At 41.8% G+C, this 20,542-nt stretch overlaps 1 protein-coding gene across 2 annotated transcripts in view; it reads right to left on the bottom strand.

Annotated features, from left to right (window-relative positions):
• NEDD9 (neural precursor cell expressed, developmentally down-regulated 9) overlaps positions 1–20,542 on the bottom strand; it is a 175,763-nt gene that overhangs the window by 102,414 nt on the left and 52,807 nt on the right. For both annotated transcript variants that reach the window (XM_033114700.1, XM_033114699.1), the window contains one exon: positions 9,265–9,451. In XM_033114700.1, coding sequence (XP_032970591.1) covers positions 9,265–9,276 — 12 coding nt within the window. In that variant the 5' untranslated portion in view covers positions 9,277–9,451. The remainder of the gene's footprint in view (positions 1–9,264; positions 9,452–20,542) is intronic.

Below are 20,542 nucleotides of genomic sequence, written 5' to 3'. Positions count from 1 at the left end.
CCTAGACACACAGGGAAACAGACACACCCATGTGACACACCCATTTAACACACTAATCAAAAAAACTTGCAGAGACTAGGGATAATGCCCTTGAGTTTTCAGGCCATATTCTTTATTCTCTTCATCTCTGCCCTCTATGTACTGTCATATATTCCTGAGATCCTGTAGTAGGGCCTTCTAACTTTCTTTTCACTTCAACAGGTTTTGTGTGAAATCGAATGCTTCAAGTACACAAGATTCCAGACAGAACGGTGGTGTGGAGAGTGGAGAAGGGGCAGGGGTAAGATGCTAACCTATCATCCAGCACATGAGAGAGGTGCCACTTAACCTTTTAGCTTCTGGAAGCTGAATTTTGTAATGAGCTGTCACTGTATTTATCACCTAACGATTACTGCAACTGGATAAGGTGTGAAAAAACCTGGAAAACATTACCCTGTCGACGACACTGGTATCTTTGATGAAGTTGTCTATGGCGGGGTCCCAGATACAATTGAAAATCAGCACGTGGCCTGTTAAATGCTTTAGGTTCTTTCCAACCCTTCATTCTGCAGACGGCTTCTGGCTTACAATATGGCAATGGTTTTGTCAGATCACTAAAGGCAGTCATATTATTAGAACATCCTGATCTTGACTTTATGTATGGTTCAGTCAAAATTACACGTGGCTGGTTCAGCTGTAGTTCAACAAGAGCACAGAGTGAAGTCTGAGCTGTTCCTGGGTAACATTACTGCCTGCCCAGGTGCACCTCATAAGGGGGTATTTAACTTGAAGAATATACCTTGGTCTAAGGTCTGTTAGTTTCATAAAAGTGATTTTGTTGGCATGCTTAATGTGGAACCAGCTCACAGCATCAATATAATTATAGTAATTTAAAAGAATAATACAACTGGCTGTAGACCAGAAAGCACTGAGGCAGCTCTGTCAATAGGCTTAGTACATGAAGAGCCAAACTATCACAAGGTTGCTTGGTGTCTACAGAATCAGTACAAAGGTTTTTACTTGCTCTTAGAATGTTACTGTCAATGGCTTGAGGCACTATTGTCCACAAAGAGAGAGTCTTGCCAACGGATTCATAATGCTTGGTGAATAATGCCAAGACTATCTTCCCTAGGTCTTCCAGGTCTATGGGCTCTGGCATCCAGAGGGCCTCTGTGACCGTCTGACTCTTTCTAAAGCTTCCGTGGCTAACAAGTCCTTTTCACTTAGCCTTTATCCATGCAGGCATGATGCAGCCACTTCATTTTCTTCTCACCAACTTCCAATCACATGTACATCTTCCTCGTTACTGGACTCTCGGATCAACGGGACTGAAATTTGATAGGCTCCCACAGACTTCTTTCTATTTTATATCCAGATAGATGATTTCTTGGCGTACTTCAACAACTGACTAATTATATACATTCTGTTTTACTAGTTTGCATGCATTTTGTGTGCATTTTACTAGTTTAACTCTGAGAGGTGCCTTATTTCCAAGTTCTTTGGAGATACCGAACTGGCCCAGCTCCATCCCTCCTGCTCTCTATTCTGACCATTGATTTGAACCCAAGCTTTGCCATAAACTAACCTGTGAGTCAGCAAACCATTAATTGCGTTGGCTTTAATATAACTATTAATAAGATGGGCACAATGTTTCCGCAATTGATAAGGATAAAATTTATTTTAAAGAGGGAGCAGTGAGCAGGGGAAGAAGAGAATGAGATAGAAAGATTGAAAAATGAAGGCACATATAATTAAATTCTGCACTATTTTTAATATCTGATCTGTAACTCTATGAAATGTGATTGTATCTGGGGAAAGGCAGCTAAATAACGTAATATAAGCTGGCACTGCTGTAAATCTAATTTCTAATATTATTGTTACTTGATTTTATGTGATAAGAAATGTTCAGGTTAAATCAGCACCTTAATTTCCAGCCAAGTGGCATATATAGTTTTTATTGTTTTTCCTTCCCTGGTGGTTATGGTGAGTGAAGGGAGACCTGAGAATGTTAAATACTTTGCCCCGGACCTTTAAAACTCACAGAACTATTATGCACCCTTTAACTACTCAACGTCAGATCTCCAGATTAACATTTTAAAATTCAGGCAAAAAAAATCCAGATATATAATCTTTGTAATGATGAAGTTAGACTTTAAAAAAAATAGGCATGGAACTAACTGTTCAGTAGACATTGATGTAGAGGTCAGGCAAAGGTTTATCCAGGTTTCCACACAAGAGTGTTTTTCCACTAGTGAAGCAGTGCTCTCCAGACAGCTTTCAGAACCCGTTAAGGAGACCATCCATCCTTGTCTGCACCCATCCCTCATTCTTTATCAGGTTTCGGTTTTTGGTTTTTTTTAATTCTGTTTCTTCTCACATTTGATCTCAAGTATGAAGAGGACAATATTTCAAGATGTATTTTCTATAAGCCAATGTGATGACTGCAAACAAGGCTGACATCATCCAAAATTTCTCTCCCTGTAAAATTCTGTCTCTACCCTTTTAGTTATCTTGACGGAATCAAGACAATCTTAATAGGTGACTTTTGGCTTCCAAATAAAGCATTATAATGTATTCTGTTTCTATTTTCCTTGACTTTCTGCAATGTAATTTTATATCCCTTAGGAGCCAAGAAGGATTTTCTGTAATTAGGGTTTGCTACTGGCACTTGCTCCTTGAAACATTCATCTGTCCAGCTCTCAGACTGAAAGGACTGCACTGGAACTGCAGGTTTTGAAGCAGCGTGGTCACAGTCCTCCTTACCCTGGAATCCTGGATAGAAAGTTCTAGAAACAATGCTTCAATTATATTTTGCGATATTATGAGCCCTTTTATACATAGATTGGAATTAATAGGAATGGACAAGGGGACTCTTGGCTAGCGCTGAACTGAGCTGTCATTGATTAGCTGTGTGTAACTTATATTCTCTGGATCTTTGTTCCTCCACCAAAAAAAAAAAAAAAAAAGAAAGAAAAAGAAAAAAAAAACTTGAAGGGATTGAAGGCAAGGGGCATCTAAGGACTCTGTGGGGCAAACACTATCAGTATCTTTGCCCTTCTTTCCATTTCTCAGCCTTCTTTGGGCCAACAGAATACTGGTGGAAGTGATTTACTCCACTTTCCTGGCCTGCTCCCAAAATGTCCCATCACATCTCTCTTCTTACCTACACTGCTGGAGGTGAAGGAACCTGAGATGACGGGGCCACATGATGGAAGAAAATGAGATCCCTGAGGATAGTTACCCAAGAGAGCCACTGACTGTCACAGGAGTAAGAACTAACCTCTGTGCTACCCGCCCAAGAATATAGGGTTTACTTGTTACTACAGCTTCCTGCAGCTCTAACCTCACTAACATGTTCTTCCAGCTCTAAAATTCTGTATATCTAAGGAATGACAGAGTATAGGGCAGAAGTAGAAGGAGATCTGGACACAGGAAGAAGGAACTAGATGTGTCGTACTCAAAGGTGCTCCTCTAAATAAGCCAGTAGAAAGACCAAGGGGGCTCTGGACAATACGTAAAGGAGGTAAAATTCTTTTTAGTGTAACAGTGACTGTGTGTGTTACAAGACCCTGGTCAAACCTGGAGAAATATTTTTTTTAAAAAGTAGAATAAAGGGTAATTTGGGGAAAATGATGACATAAATCTCCTTCGTCAATAAAAGAACTCAGAATAGTTCTAAGAACCAAAAAAGCTCACCAATTCCTGCACTTGTGATGTTTGTATGGAGATAGCACAGAGTCACCCTAGACTTCTCAGTGATTGTAATATTTTTGCTGTACTCCTTCTAGAACTTTTTTTTTTTCCATATAGAAAATGATTAGGTTTGGGAGGATACTAATCATTTGGGAGAAAATAGACTGTTCCTTTCATGTTCTTAGTTTAGTCCTTTTTCAGAATGGATTCCCACAGATAGCACTTTCATCTTGACATATTTCTACTGAGTGAAAGTACCATTTTCAACAAACCCCCAAAGCTTCATATTTTAGAATAAATGAGGCCTCTCTGTGGGAAAAGAAAGCCACAGAAGACACTGGGAAACCACATGGCCCGTGTTAAATCAGGGAAAATGTCTGGTAGGGATGTGAAAGCCGGCCTGTGCTCAGGGGTCACTTTCTGTGTTCCAGCTCCTGTTTACTTTCTGGACTTTGGTCAGTGTCTTTTTGACAGTATAATTTCTGCAATGCAGCTGGGGTTTGTGACCAGTAATCAAACACAGAAAGTCTCCAGCAATCCCATCCAGGGAGCTCAATTTTACTTGATTTAAATAAGAAAGTCAAATCTCTATCCAGACGTGCCTCTTTCACCTGCAGGACACTTCATCTTTGAAAATGCTTCCAATTTTCCAGACAAGCTCAGGGGATCCACACCCCCCAATAAAATTCCTGTGTGCACTAAATTGCCCTGTAGTTGTGATTTATGGCTCAATAAAACTACCTCTTGAAAAGGAGAAGTGGTTTGATTCTCACGCATAATTTATGCACATTTTGCTTTTGGAATACACAGTATTTATGTGAGGGGAAGCTCTTTGTGATGTGATGGGTATATCCACATCAACAGAACTAAGAACAATGCAGGGCAGTAGAAGTGACCTCTGGCACCTTCTAAGCACTGGATTCCCATTCTAACCGAGATCACATCCACTGCCCGGAGCAGGAATCTTAAGGCTTTCTGAGGCCCAGAAACCCCTACTGAGCTTGCTTAAATTGTGCATTCTTGGTCTTCTCCCTAGATGCCCTGAATTAGAGTCCCCGTGAGTGGGGTCCAGGCATCTATATTTTAACAATCTTTACAGGTGATTCTGATCACATCAGAATTGAGAAAGTTAGGAGATCAGGTCGGGTTGTAATTTGTTGGCTATCACCAATTAACTATTTGCTGAAAGAAAGAGAAGGGAACTCATTCTTTTTGGATGTCTTTTTTGTGTGTCCGGCATTGTACTAGACACTCTAAGTATATATTTTTTTGTTTAAATCTTGCAACAGTCCAACAAAGTTGGTATTATTATCCTCATTTTGTAGAGGAGAAATTTGAGGTTCAGAGAGGGTAAGAAATATTAGGAAATAACAGGGCAGAGATTTGAACCAGATCTTTAGCTTCGAAGAGCATACTTTCCGTACTAAGCCACACTTACTGACCATCCCGCTGGGCATTTTCTATGTGTCCAGCATTGGAAATGTTTTAGGGTTCATAATGGCTCACCCTTTAATCTACCGAGAGACACGATGAGAAATTTCTTAGGAAGACAATGGTAAGTCCTTTCGTTTACTTGGGGAACTTCTGTTGTAGACACTGCAGTGCACCGACCAGACACCCTACATGAGATTGAGCGATTCTTCTGTCAGCTCCTGAAAACTTGGCCACTGGCAGCTCTCGTTGATCCCCCTCCTGAGACTATCCTCAGGTGAAGAGAGCCTCTAAATGCACGTCGTGCCTCCTCCATGGGACAGCCCCTACCCTAAGTCTGGTCCAGGCAGGGGTAGACACGCTCCGCCTCTTGCTTCAACTCTAGACAACTCTGACGGCCCACCCCAGCAAGAGAGGGCCCATGCCTGGATTACAAGTGGACTGCAGTCCACCTCTTCTTTTACCTTAGCCTGCGTCCTTCACTGCCTGTGGGTGTTCCCCAGAAAGCTGCCCATAAACCTCCTACATCCCAATCTCCATCTCTCCTGAGTTTACTACTCTGGCAACTCAAACTGTGATGTTGTTAAATTGAATTTTTCTTGTGGATAAATTATGTTTATGTTTAGGCAGTGAGCTGAATGTGTCCCTCCTCCCACATTCATATGTTGAAATCCTAACTCCCAAGTATCTCAGAATGTGACTGTCCTTGGAGATAAGGTATTTAAAGAGGTAATGAAGGTTAAACAAGATCATTAGAGTGGATCCTAATCCAGTATGACTGGTGTCCTTATAAGAAGAGGAGATTAGGACACAGACACACAGAGAAAAGACCATGTGGAGACACAGGGAGAAGGTGGCCATCTGCAAGCCAAGGAGAGAGGTTTCGAAAGAAACCAACCCTGCTGACACCTTGGTCTTGGACTTGCGACCTCCAGAACGGTAAGGAAATTCATTTCTGTTGTTAGTCACCCAGCCTGTGGCACTTTATTATGGCAGCCCTGGCAAACCAATAAAGGCAGATTTAGACCTACTTCTTCATTTCAGTCCCTATTAGTTCATCTTTACTTTCGCAGAAAAGTCTATAAATCTGAACATGTTAAATTGTCATTTAGATATAAGGAGGTAAGGTGATAATTTTCAGTAGCCAGAGTTTCCACATTCCCTAAAATACGTCAGAATAATCACATTTCTGTAGGGATGAAAAAGAGGATGTGAATTACTCCACTTTATTGCATCTCCCTTTTTACGACTTTATCACAGACCTATGGCACATATAAATACACAGTCTAACAGCTATTTTAGACCCGCGGTGGACTTGTATTTGATGGGAAAGAAGGACAAAATTTGCAAATTCTGTCAGTCAACACTTTGTGGCCCTCTGCGAAGCAACAGTTCAGTCTGGCTTTAGATTAACCAGACCAGACCATGTCCGACTGCCAGCTTTCTGCCTTAGTATAAAGAGGAAGAGTAAGGAATGCCACCCTCCCCCCACCAAAAAAAAAAAATATGCAGTTTAAAAGATTTTTTTTTCCAGTTTTTCCATTTTTCTCAGCCAGCCCCCTTTTCATTCCCAGCACTGCACTGGGAAATGTTTAACTACCAGCTCTCTGAAAATGAAACAAAACCTAGCAGCGGTGATGTGTGATCTTCGCTGATTGCTGTGGTGTAAATATCCCCCACTATGGCCATTAACAAGCTACCTAGGTGAACTCACCGAGAAGCATGAGTACAGTTGGTCTAGGGGGCTGGAGCTAGCTGTCTCCACACCACTGATTCATGCCAAAAGGCAAAATATGGCTGCCTGCGCCAGTGCCTGGCTTCCCTGCGGTCCTCAAATGGGAGCGTGCTCTCCACCTTCTTCTCATTGACATTTGCCTAATGACCGCAGGACTTGCTGTTATTTGCTGAGTATTTTTTTGGTAAGGGGATGACTTTTAAGAGTATTTATGAGTTTAGCATAGGTTTCTTCAAAGTGTTTTGTTGGCCATGCCATCATATTGTATTCATTGTTGCCTCTGGATACAGAAAATCTCAGCATCACTGAGCGCAGGAGGGCAACCAAGACTAACCCAAGCGAGATTCCCAGAGGCCCAGTCTCTTACCAGGCCTTTCCTGACGCTCCGCTTCTCCCTTTAGTAATTTCTTTTAGTTGCACAGACTTTACTTTTTAAGTGCTGCAGAACTACGGTTTTCACTGGAATCCTCTCCTGAGGACTTAGGCCAATGAGTCGGTGCCAAAACACAACTGTAAGCCATTTACACTCTCATCCCTATTTTATAGATAAAGAAACTGAGGCACAGAGAGGTTAAATAGCTTGTTCAAGGTCATACCACTGACCTTGGCTGGTGAGATTCAAATCAGGCAGTGCAGCTTCAGGTCTATATATTTTTAAATGACACACACATCCCCCAAAAGAGCAGCAGGAATATATCCTTAAGAAGCATTAATGACAAGGAAAAAATGCTCCTTTTTATTAGGTGATACTAATAATTTCCAAATATTTACATTCTACTTAGTCTAGCATGAAGTTACATGTAAGTGTGTGTGTGTGTGTGTGTGTGTGTGTGTGTGTGTGTACAGAATGTTGAAATAAAGTTCAATGATAAAAAAAAAACAAAACGTGCAGAAGTGGTGGAATTAATGATTGCAGAGAACCCTTGGACTCTGAACACAGATAATTCTAAGCGAATTGATTTCAGGCAGTAGAATTGTCTGTTTTCAGGCCTAGAATACCAAAAATTGAGAATCAATATATATTTGAAATAACACAGTGCTGCTGTTCATTGCAGGGACTTATAGGGAATGAAATACTGGCTTGCTTTATAGAATGCTACGGCTCTCTGCCTCTCTCTCTATCTCTGTGTCTCTCTGTTTCTGTGTCTCTCAGACTCTCTGTCATTGCCCTGTTTTCATTTCCATTTAATAAAACCGGGTGAGTAGGTATTCAAAAATGAGAAGACATGATTTTCATTTCATTTTTCATTAAGAAATTAATATTCATGTCCAATGACTTAAGGAATCACAAATAAATGTAATTTGTTCCAGTTCAGATTTGTAATTTGGTTTGGTTGAAGCCTCTGAGGTGCCCAATTCTGTGACAGATTTTTGTCATAGCATTCTAGGACTGGGGGGATTTTGAAGAGGTCATTACTTTACTTTAAAACATTACAGAGAGGTGACCATCTAATTGATTTTTAACGACTTCCGCAGAAATTATTTTAATACTTAACAAAACGTTGAAAGAAAACATTTGTCATTTTACTTAATCTACAGCCACTCCCCTGCAAATGAGGTAGGGCCCTCTTTGGAATGACCTGGCCCAGTGCTTTCTTATTTGTGTTGATGGTTAGTTTGCTGTGTGATACAGATAACAAATTGATGATGTCAGCACATAAAGGAATTCACCTGTTTTCTTTTGAGCACGTGTTACTTCACGTGCACTTTCTCATTTCATCCTCAACATAATCCTCCTATCCTCCTACCATTTTGTGAATTTGGAAATGGAGATTCAAAAGGATCAAGTAACTGGCTCCACTGCTAAGTGGAGGCATTAGGACATAAAGCCTGGTCTGCCTACCCCAATGGCGTCACGCCGCGCCATGCTGCCTGCCTCCCTTACAGGTCAATTATAATAATACGTGCAATTACATATCAGTTCTTCTACTTAATTTCCACAAAACCTTTAGGGAGCCTTAGTTAGGTAGGAGAATTGACCGTTTTAACCCTAACCACCACTCTAAGTTGATTTTCTTGTGGCGTGGAAGTAGAATGGTTTAAAGGTACCTGGCAGACAGGGCAAGAGGCACCAGAGAACTGACTAATCCATAACCAAGGTAATCAGCCTCTGAATAGTTCAGTGAGTGAAACTTCCAGGCTTGCTTGAGCACTGGTTATTCTAAGGAGAGCATTCCAGCTCTATCCCGGAAGACTGCTTCCCCAGAGATTTCTGAATGGAAGAGGATTTCCCGTGGACATCAGTGTATCCATTTGAAAAGGTTCACCTAACAGCAAAATCTGGCGGCCTAAAGTCAATCTTTTCATTTTAAATATTCGTTGCAATGCTGGGTGAGAATGGAATGCCATTTGTATTATTCTTTCAATAGAATCAGTCTGAATTGAACTGGACAAAAAGGATGTATGTTTTCCCCATCACTACTCACCCTTGCCCACATTTTCCCAGGCGGTTCCTCTACTAAGCCAAGGAATGTTGGAGCTCTGGATCTTGAAAAGGACAGTCCCAGGTTTTAGTCTGCTGACCAGTTTCTTCCTTTTCATAACTCCACTTTAAAGAATACACGATGCCCTCATGCTCACGTATGACATTATGGAATTCACAGCTTCCTGAACCTGAAATAAGAAGTTAAAACTGTGAGAGTGGGTAAACTCTTGGGAAGGCTGAGAAACTTTTCATCACTTAAGGATTGCCTCATAGCAGTTGGAAAAGCCAAATCCATAGTTTCATGAATGAAATATATCATTCATTCATTCATTCATTCATTCATTTGTTCATCCATGCAATCAAAGAAAACAATTATGGAGATCTTAATACACATTAGCTGGAACTTCAAAGACGTATAAACTATGGACCTGTGCTCAAGGAACCCACATCTAATAGGGTGAACCAAAAAATACAGAGCCATAAAATGTCACAGGTACTCTGGTAGAACACGAAGTGGGTCTGGTGAGGGCACAGAAGCAGGGAGAAGGTAAACTTTGGGAGGAATCCTGAGTGATGTTTGCTAGGTGTTTCTTATTGGAGCAGAGTGGTAGAAGTGAGTGATCCTTGGTTGTCTACAATCCACAACTTAGTCCTATCATTGATTTAACTTGTTTTTCCACTCCACCCCACTGTCTCATTATTCCCCTTTAAACTAATCTAATATGTTGCTACTTTTATCATTCTGAAGCCACTAAACATGTCTGATGCTACCTCTCATCAGCAGCTTGTAAAGGTCACTGGAGCCATATGATTTTCTTGCTTCCTGAAAATGAGGAAAATGGTATTTTGGCAATGTGGCTTTTAAATAGCTCAGACGTAAAACCCTGAATTTGATTTTGGGGGAAGAAAACTGACTGGGCTTTTGGTTGGTTAGTATTGGCCAGTTTTTCACTTCCCTTTCATCACCTTGCAGCCATAAGGTTCAGTTTTGGGACGGTGTGTGTGTGTGTTTGTGTGTGTGTGTCTTTCTTTATGCACCATAGTTGAAATACATTCTTAGAAAACCCCTGATACTTAAACCATGTGGGGCACAGAGAAATCTTTTTGAGGAATGGGAATCTGAATATTTGTAAAAGGAAAGTGTTTTTCCCATCAAGAATGAAAAGAACAATTAACTGGATGTGGAGCAGAAAAACAAGGATTGTGTCTGGTATATAGTAGAAGCTCAGCAAACTGTGTAAGGGACTGATCTAGCTGCCCTTATGGGGAGGAGAAGGCTTCCTAGAACTGCTTCCCAAATAGAGGATAATTGGGAGTTGGTGTCTTTTCACTTCTACGAGAATGAGAGCAGCCTCCTGTAATTTCGGTTAGATAAACACAGTATGTATAATCGTGGTGAAGAGGGAGGGAAAGGAATTTTCCTCTGAGGCACTTGCAGTGGCTGCACAAGAGGACATGGGCCTATGACTCATTTGCTCTGTCTGAATTCATCCACGGTCACCCGAGAATCTTGGCCTCAGATGGTGAAGACCAGCAGTGAGAGTTACTGAGTTTCTAGCATTCTGCCCATTTCCCCTCAGGAATTCACACCTTGAGGAGGCATTTTAACTGCCTACGATGTCTGAGCTTCAAGGCACCCACTCAGAGCATTTGCCCCTGGGATCCCATAAACTACAGCACCAGGAACTATATATATTTTCTCTCTCTGTCTCTCTCTCTCTCTCTTTCTCTCTCTGTCTCTTTCGATTTCACTAATTCTTTATTGTGAAATGTAAAACAGCTACAGAAAACTGTATAAAATAAGTACGGAGCTTAATAAATCATTATAAATGTAACTGCTACCCAGGTCAAGCCATAGAACACTGGCAGGACCTCAGAGGGTTCTGGGGGCCCCTCCAATACAACTCCTTCTTTTTTTTAAAGGCAGTACTTCCCTAAGCCCCGTGTCAGGAACCTTGTGTTGGTGAGCTTCTATCTCTCCTCCAGCTCTGTCCCTTTCTAAGGGGAGAGAAATCCATCTCCTCAAGAGGCCATGTCCATCTGGGACCCATGACTCCCTTTCTAAACCATGAGCCAAGTACAGGGATGTTTATTTAGATTCCTCATCCCAATGAGTCTACGCCCACGTCCAGGTCTTCCCAGGACTTCCTCAGGTTTACCTAGAGGCAGATATGTATAGGAGGCAGTGGATAAAGGATAGATTTTAGGACCACGAAGGGTGCGTCCATGAACACACAAGCCCTTGAGGTATGGGATAGAGCAGGAGATAGATGGCCCCGGGGGCATGGGGCCAGCTCTTCTTGTGTCACCTGTTCCAGTGAGAAGCAATAAGCAGGCCAAGAACTCTGAGGTCCAATCTAGCCTTCCAGGCTGCCATGAAGATACGTTTGTCGAGGTAGGAGGATAAAACATCTTTTATTTAATAACTTGTTAGTTTAATTTACAACTTTTGAATATTTAGGCCTATGATATGAAGTTCTCCATTTAAGCCCCACAGATGTTAGGGGTGAGCCTGCTTAACTGTTATGGGCTTCCCTCTGTGCCTTTCTTTATACTTTACCCACTTAAGTCTGCGTTCTTACACACCATGGTCAATCTCTCTGGTTTTGAACCCTGACTTAACAGATCATCATTCTTTTATGGTGGCTTCTTCCACTCAGCATTATGTTTGTAAAATTCAGCGTGTCGTTGCCTATAGCTGTAGCTTATAATTTTCACTGCTGTATAGTATTCCATTATATGGATAACCATCCATTTTAATGTTGATGGACAATTGAATTGTCTCTGGTATTAGGCCATCATGAATAATACTGCTAACTAGATCTTTATTTCTGTTGCACGTATACCTAGGAATGGAATTGCTTGGTAATAAATATACATATTTTCAACTTTAATGGAAAATGCCGAACTTTAGTTTTCCAAAGTTCTCACCAGCAGGGTATGAGAGTCCCCATTGCTCTTGATAATGTTTGGTATTTCTTCTTTGTTTTAGCCAGTCTGTACTAGGAATATTTTAAGTATACTACTAAAAAGTCTCTTTTTTTAAAAAAAATTCCATTATTTGCATCTTAAAATACCAAAGCAATTCTAATAACTTGGAGTTCCAAGTTGACCGCTAATAGCATCAATAGAGGTATTTAATAATAATAACAATAATATTTACAATAATACCCACATTTTTTATTTTCAATATGGTAGCTAAGAGAAAATCTATAGCCTTGGAAATTCACAGTAATAAAATCCAAATAAATAGCGTTGGTCCATATAGCATTTAAAAATAACACACAGATTAGCAGACTGACCTAGGGGGTGAACCAACATGCCAAACATGCAGTTAGTACTGACATCCTTTCATAGGGTTACATATGTCCCCAGGGCGTGTTCTGACAGTTGTGGCGGCACTGGGCACAAATTGTTGAATTACCCAGCTGGGACCATTCAGGACCAGCTTAGAGGAGAAAGATCAGCTGGGGAGCCCATCAGCTTGCAGCTCGTTAGCATGCCACATCTGGTAACATCTGTTCCTCCATGGGACAGCAATAACATGTGCTCTGGTCAACAGAAAACAAGGGACAGGCTCGAGCCTTTAGCAGAAATAGTCAGCCTCCTCACTGCCCACTTCCTTCTCCACCTACTTGGGCCCCTGAGCTTCCTTCCTCTTGCTAATATCCTTAATCTCCTTGCCACTTTGTCCTTTTAGTGCACCCTCCTGGGCAAAGCCCAGCCTTGGATGAACTCAACTGTTTACTTTCTCTACCTCAATTAACCAGCTGTTGAACATTGCTGGGAAAATCACACACCCTGTAGATGGTGTCACTATAAATGTATGGTCACCAATGCCATCTGGCCCCATGTTCCTATCAAGCATCCCATTTCAGTTCCCTGCCAGTGCATCCTCCCATTGTCTCATTTTTCTATTACAGTGATAATAGGTCCTTTTCTGTAATGATGCACTGGGTGCCTACTTGAGACACGCTGGCTGTTGTCTGCTATGCACAGGGCTATTTCAGACTTTCTTTGCTCTCCTCAAGTCTCCGGGTTTTTTGCCTGCCCCTCTACTGAGCCCCAATCCCAAACTCCACTGTCAGCCTCAGTAGGCAATCTCTCCTCCTGCGTCATGAAGAACTCTGAGGCGAACTTGCTCAACTTCCATCTTCTACAGCTGCAGATTCACTTTGCATCTAAACTCATCCCTTTCTCTTCCATACCTCCTTGTGGCAATAAAGGGAGTAAATGTCTCCTCTCGTGCTCAAGCCAATCCCTCTCCCCGGCTGCCGTGCCTTACCTCTCTTGCCTTTTCAGGGACATCTTTTTATTCTCTCTCTCTCTCTCTCTCTCTTTCTCTCTCGACGTCTTCCCAGCAATGGTCGAATAGACTCACATTTTCCCCTTAAGCATTTGGTGTCAGGGTCTTTCTTGGCTTGACCAAGACCTTCATCCAAACCGGGCAGGCAAAAGTGTTATGGGTTGAATTGTGTCCCTCTCAAATTTATATGTTGCAGTCTTAACATCCCAACTTTCAGCACGTGAGCTTATTTGAAAATAGGGTTGTTGCAGATGTCATTAGTTAAAATGAGATGATAATCTCTGTGGCTCTCAATTCCTCTCTTGGGATCTGAGGAGGAGCTGGGTCACCATTTTTGTGGATTGCGGTTCCAACATGTGTGGGAGCAGAGGTAGCGGGATGGGAGAGCAAGATTAGAGAGAAAGCTCTGAGCTCCTCACCTCTCCTCTGACCAAAGCAGTGGCAGTCTTAGTTGCTTTAGATTTTGAAACTCTTGGTAATATTTGGCCTAAAAAATTGTTACATGGTTTAAAAAAAAAAATTCAGTCTGACGTAGGTGATATTTCAGATCCTTCACAAATGCAATAGACTATGATTATAAGGAGGTTTTACAAGTTAAAGCACATGGGTTTGAGGAACATATAGCACAGATTTTCCTCAAAAAAGCCTGATTTAATAAAATGTATTTCTTTTCAGTATAGGAAATTTGTTAAAGGACTTACTAACGCAATTTTAAACCTTTTAAAGACATTCACACAAAACAGTCTTTTGTGGACCATATGTTGGCATTTGAGATTTATAAATATGCTCACTCTCCACACGGGGCCATGAGACCCCTGTGCAAACAAGCACCCCTGTGCACAACAAACAGGACATTTAGGTGACGAGCTCTTGAGAATGGTTGAAGCTGCTGCTTCTCTGTTCCCCTGGGATCTAGCTTAGCATCTGGTGCACAACTGGTGCCCAGTAAATGTTTGTTGAATGAGGACGTACGATGAAGTAGACTCTTTTCCTGGTGCTCTGCGAGAATTCTTAGTGATAGGAAAGAAAGAGAACTTCTTTCTAAAGGAAGGGACAGATAGGTGGAATCCAGAAACACAGATTAAGAGGGGGCTGTGCTCCTGGACTAGGCACAGGGAAAACCGTCAGGCCTTCTGCCTTGGACGTGATGCTGAAAACGCCATGCTAGGTAGTGAAAAGGCACAGAAGCCAAGCGTGTATCAGCCGTGAACATCATAAATAGAGCGTATCTATCTGGTTACCTTTCACCAACTGGGTAGTGTCCTGAGGGAGTAGGACCTGACCTGGGTCACATTTATGGGAAAAGGTATCAGAAAGACCCTTCTGAGGGGCCAGGCAATGTTCCCCCAGAGGAGGACACCAAGAGAGTGAAACTCAGAGCCCAGGGGCTGCGACCAGCTGGATCACCCTCCCAGTTTTGTCTAAGGGCAATTCTGGGCCCGGAACAAATGCAGTCAGCAGAGCACACTGACTACTCACTGTCTGGCCACTGACAGTACCTGAAATAGAGGCCTCTTGAAACTAAACACTTACTAACTTGTCTTCCTTAATAATTTTATTTCCCGAGGCTGTAGAGCCTTATACTGAGATGTCGCCTGCCGGCCGGTGTTGGAGACCTTCTGCCACGTTGGGATTCATACGGTTTATTTTGGTAGGTAACTAAGACAGAAAGGCAGAGTTAATTAAACTGTCATGCAACAGTCCATCAGCCACCTGCTTACAGAGCACAGTCAGATTTTCTGCTGCTCTTTGGCAGAAAGATGGTGTTCTGTAGCTTTCTCGAGGGCCTCATTCAGGGTACTAACCAGGTGACCTATGAAAACTTCGTAGTTATGGTATACATTTTTCCCATTTGTGTAAAAAACAATAAATAAATACCAGTGGTCTTGTCAGGCACTGCCAGAGAAGAATTTGTTGGGGGTTTAGTACCCTAACACATCATCGGACACAGTGGAATTTGGCTAAGCAGTCAAATTGGGTGGTTTGGCTCAATTCAACCAATTTAAATGTTGTTGGCATATAGCTTTACAAATGACCTCGGTTCTTTGAGAATGATCCCTGGAGGGGACTGGCTTTTAAGTGAATTGGAAAATTTCAGGTATGTTTTAAAGATCTACAAAACAAGCCTTTTCTTTGTTTTAAATGGGTAAGACTCAGTAAAGAGAGCGAGATAAAAGAGACTGACTATTATTTCATCTATCCACACATCTAAATGTGCACCCTGGGGGCATAGCAACCAAATAATTTATGTTTTAATTTTTTCTACAAACAGCAAGATATTCCAAACTACAGCCAAAAGCCTGACCAAGAAACAGGGCATGGCAACAATCATGAAATAAATGAGCGTGGAAGTCCGAGTTCTATATCCGTTAAACCCTTCTGCACTTAGGTAATGTCTTGCTCAGTGCAGGGTCCTGATTCTTTTGCTGGTCTTTGCCAGCAAAGTTTTAGGAATCTCCTGGCAGAAGAGAGGACATTGTTTGCCACACCTTCCACTCCTGTAGAGTTCTTGGAGGCTGACTATTTACAGGGACTTTCAACTGCCTCCTTCACCCATCTGGTATTACTTTTTATTTCTTCTTTACTAAACTCTGACTCATTTCTGCCCAAACCTTTAGGTTTCCTGAAGGTTTTGCTACCCCAGACGTGGCGCCCCACCCAGGTAACTCAATTTGCTGTTATCCATGAGGAAAGAAAGTCTAGGTCCCCAGTCTCAGAGAAAGGGATCATGATTCACTCAATCGTTCAAGTCAGACATGAAGAGGATTCCCTTAGCGCTTCTTTTATTCTCACTCTCCACATCTAATCAGTAATGGGACATTGCTGTTTCTAGCTCCAGCTCCCTCCATGTCCCGTCCTCCCCCCTCACCCCCACATCTCTCCATCTCAGTTGCCACTCTTAGCTCATTGTCTCTCTCCTGGACTTTTGGAATTGTCTTCACTCTTCATCCTTAAGGCAGTGAGGAAAACTGAAGTTTTAACTGGGAAGAAACTTGCTCACATTTTCTTGTCATAAAAATCACACAGAATCTAGTGGACAAATTGGAAAGGCTGCTGGAGTGGAGGTAGAGAGAAATCTATTAGAACGCTCTGCTAGAATCCAGATGAGAAATGAGGGGAGTCCAGATTAAGCCCGGACACAGACAATGAAAGGAGAGGAAGTGGATATTTAGCAAGTAGAACAGATAGAGCATAATAATGGATTGGAATTAGAAGATGAGGGAAAAGGAGTGTTTGTAAGAAATGTCTCCCAGGTGGAAGTTTAGGAGATTGGGTGCATGATAATATCATTCTGAGAAAGAGAAAATTAAGAATTAAGTCCGTGGGAAAATGATAAATTTAATGTGACATGTTAAGCTCCAGTTTTATGTGGGAAATATGGGGTGAGAGAATCCATAAGCATTTTATATATACAAGTCTGGGATTCAGAGAGAAGTGTACATTGAAGGTACAGATTTTGGAGTCATGAGTTTATAGCTTAAAGCAAGGGAATGTGTGACATTGGCGGGTCAGAGCTCTTAAAGTAAGAAAGGAAGATGGCAGGCCGTTGGAGAATATCACCTCTAGAGAACACAGTGAGGAGAAAGGGCTGGAGAGGTAGGAGGAAATTCTGGATGCTGTGTTGTTACAAAAAGCCAGAGAGGAAAGAATTTGACAATTAGATTATGGATATTTTTAAGGAAATCATTTTCAATGGAATGGTGGGGACAGACGCCAAATGTCACTGGTGTGAACAGTGAATGAGAGATGAGAAATTTCAGACAGTGAGTCTAGACTTTTTTGTCTAGAAACTTTACTGTAAAGAAAAGAAGAGAAATGGGAAACAGAAGTGATAACATGAGAGGTCCTGGTCTTCGCCCATGCGATGCTGGTCAGTGCACAAGGGAATGGAAAGGCACCTGCGATGAGTAATTTTATGTGTCAAATTGACCAGGCCATGGGAGGCCCACATATATGGTCTAACTCTCTTCTGAGTGTTCCCATGAGAGTGTTTTTGGATGAGATTAAAATTTAAATAAGTAGACTGCTAAAGCAGATTGCACCCCCTTAATGTTTGGTGAGCTCTATCCATCAGTTGAAAGCCTAAATAGGAAAAAAAGGGCTCACTCTTCCTAAGGAAGAGAGAATTCCTCCTGCCTGAATGTCTTTGACCTGAGACATTGGCTTTTTCCTGCTTTCAGGCTCAAGTGGGACATTGGCTCTTCCTGGGCCTGCCAGCTTTCGGAACTGTTTCAGACCACGCCATCAGTTCTCCTGGTTTTCAGGCCTTCAGATTTGGACTGAAGATCATTCATTGGTCCTTCTGGATCTCCAGCTTGCCAACTCACCTTGTAGATCTTAGGACTTGCCCTCTCCGTAATTACATGAGCCTCTTCCTTTATATATATATATATATATATATATATATATATATATATATATATATATATATATATATATATATATATATATATACTACTAGTAAATATATATGTGCTATATAATACACGTGCTATTGCTTCTGTTTCTGTGGCGAACCCTGACTAATACAGCACAGAATGGAAAAGAAAAGAAAAAAATAGGAAACAAAGAAGGAAGGGAGAAAGAGGAAAGGGTGGGATACATGAGGTTCATGAGAGCCTACGTGCTTTGACAACGTAGGGAAAGGGCGGGTGACGATTTAGCTGTCTGTAATCTCTGACGGCATTGATGATTCATTCATGTTATGTAATTAGAATTAGCCCTCCAACATTGCTGTCTTGGAGTTTTTTGTCTTTCAGAAGCAGGACTTCCTAGCTTGGCTTGTTTTCTTGTTACTTAGGAACCTGTTGCTAGCATAAGGTCATGCTTAGAAAATTGAACCTTCAATAAAATTACTCAGCGACTTGGCTGCTTTCCTCTTGGCCCTTTTGTCTTTACATTGAAAAAGAAACAGCTCACTTTTCTAAAGTGACGTTACATATCACTTTGAAATACGTCCTAGGCTCGCCCTGAAATTGGGTTGTTTTTTTTTTTTTTTTTTGGATGATCGTGAAAAAGGAGCTTTTGTTTTAAAACTATGCAAAAAAAATGTTGTTTTACTCTCAAAGGCTTCTCCGATAACCCAGTGTTTTGGAAACTACCTGCTGACTAGAAACAATAGCAGAGATGAGAATTTGTCTAGCTTGTAACTAATTCATTTCTGCCACAGTTACGACAACCGCAGAAACCACTAGGGTGACTTAAATGAGAGGTTTATTGGGCACTTAAAATTCATTTTGTTTCTGCTCCATTTTTATAATCATTTTTCAGATAATATTAAAGTGACGAAGAGGGACCATTTTATTTGTAGATGTAGCAGAAGCCATTTGGGATATCTGCCTAGCTCAAAAAGGTTCCCGCAGTTGTTCTGCTCGCTCACTTAGAGTGGTGGGTTCCAGATTTCAGCTTGGACAATATGATCACACTTCACTGTTAAACAGTTGCCTGGACCTGGGGTGAGTGCCTGTCCCAAGCTTAGCGTCAAAGTCCTTTGCATACACGCTGGGTCATTCACAGTCTCTCTCCAAGTGTGAACTTGGGAGCATGGCTGCATTTCTGCCTCTGGTGTCATCAGATATATCCTTGTCCTTACAACGACCACCCCCGCACCTCCCTTCCTTTCTCACTACCCCACCCCTGCCTCCACCGAGCTGAGTCGAACTGGATTGTAGTACTTGTAGCCAAGAGTCCTAATTTATTCAGTTACACTAAAATAATAAAAATATCCCATCCTTAGGTTGTATAATAAAAACATGCTTAAAATTTTCAGTGGTAACAGCCACGGACAGTGCCCTGGGGAACCCAGTGTCCTGATTAAATAACCACCCATGCTCTCTAACATCTTCCTTATTTCCAAGAAAGCCTCAGGAATTAATCCCAACAGGGACTGCCACAGCCTGTTCACACTGCTGGTGGAGCACGGTCAGTGCAATGCCTATGACAGAAAAGTTGTCCCAATGGGTCAAGACTACATGTGCACGTACCCTCTGACCCCGCAAGAGCATTTGCAGGAATTTAGGCCATAGATATAGTTGGACAGGTGCAAAAAGACACAGTACAATGTTACTTGGGAAAGCATTGTTGCTAACAGCAAAATACCAGAACAAAACCTAAATTTCTCTTAATATAGCATTAGTCAAATAAATTGTGGGAACTCATACAATTGGAGTACTACGATGTTGTGAAAAAGAATGAATAAGGTCTTTACGTCCTGAAAGATCTCTAAGATATGATGGCAGGTGAAAAGAACAAGGTGCGTAACAGTGGGTTTTGTAGGCTATAGGTTGGGAGATAACAACATCTATTCAAATGTACTTATGTATACATTGGACAAAACTCTGCAGAGAGAAACAAGTAAATTAACACCAGTAGTTTACTTGTGTGTGTAAATGCGTGTATGTCAAGGATGGGGACTAGGCAGCTTAGATAGCAGACAGGAGTGGGAAAGAGACTACCTGTATATCTCTTAAGGTTTTAAATAATGTTATACTGTGTGTGGCCAGCTATTCAAAAGAAAGGGGGCAGGAAGAGGGAGAGGGAGTGTGGGAGGAGGGGAGAGAAGAATTCGGAGGAGGAGGAAAAAGTGAGGAAGGGAGGGAGGAGGAAGGAATGGAAAGGGGGGAAGGACAGAGAGTGCGAGAGGAATCAATGGCTACCAACGAAAACGATACCTTTGTTTTATCAGCATCCGTTGGTTATTCTTTGTAAAGAAAATGCTCGAAACTGCTTTCTCTTGCACTGAAGAAACACTGACACTTGCAACCAGGGCCCAGCTGTGGCCATCGCATTGTGTCTCAAGTGTCCCTACGTGGCAGGAATCACGGCAGAACTAAAATCTCTATCATCTCCAGCTACGTCCACCTCAGCCAAAGACAACCTTCTCCTTGATGAATAAGAGGAACTCCCAACTCCATGAAGCATTATGGGAATAAGACTGAAAGTTCCTTCCCCGTGGATAAATTCTATTCTTCCT

Source organism: Rhinolophus ferrumequinum, chromosome 9 (genome assembly GCF_004115265.2).
Source record: "Rhinolophus ferrumequinum isolate MPI-CBG mRhiFer1 chromosome 9, mRhiFer1_v1.p, whole genome shotgun sequence".
Lineage (NCBI taxonomy): Eukaryota > Metazoa > Chordata > Mammalia > Chiroptera > Rhinolophidae > Rhinolophus > Rhinolophus ferrumequinum.
This window is presented reverse-complemented; position numbering and strand designations above follow the sequence as displayed.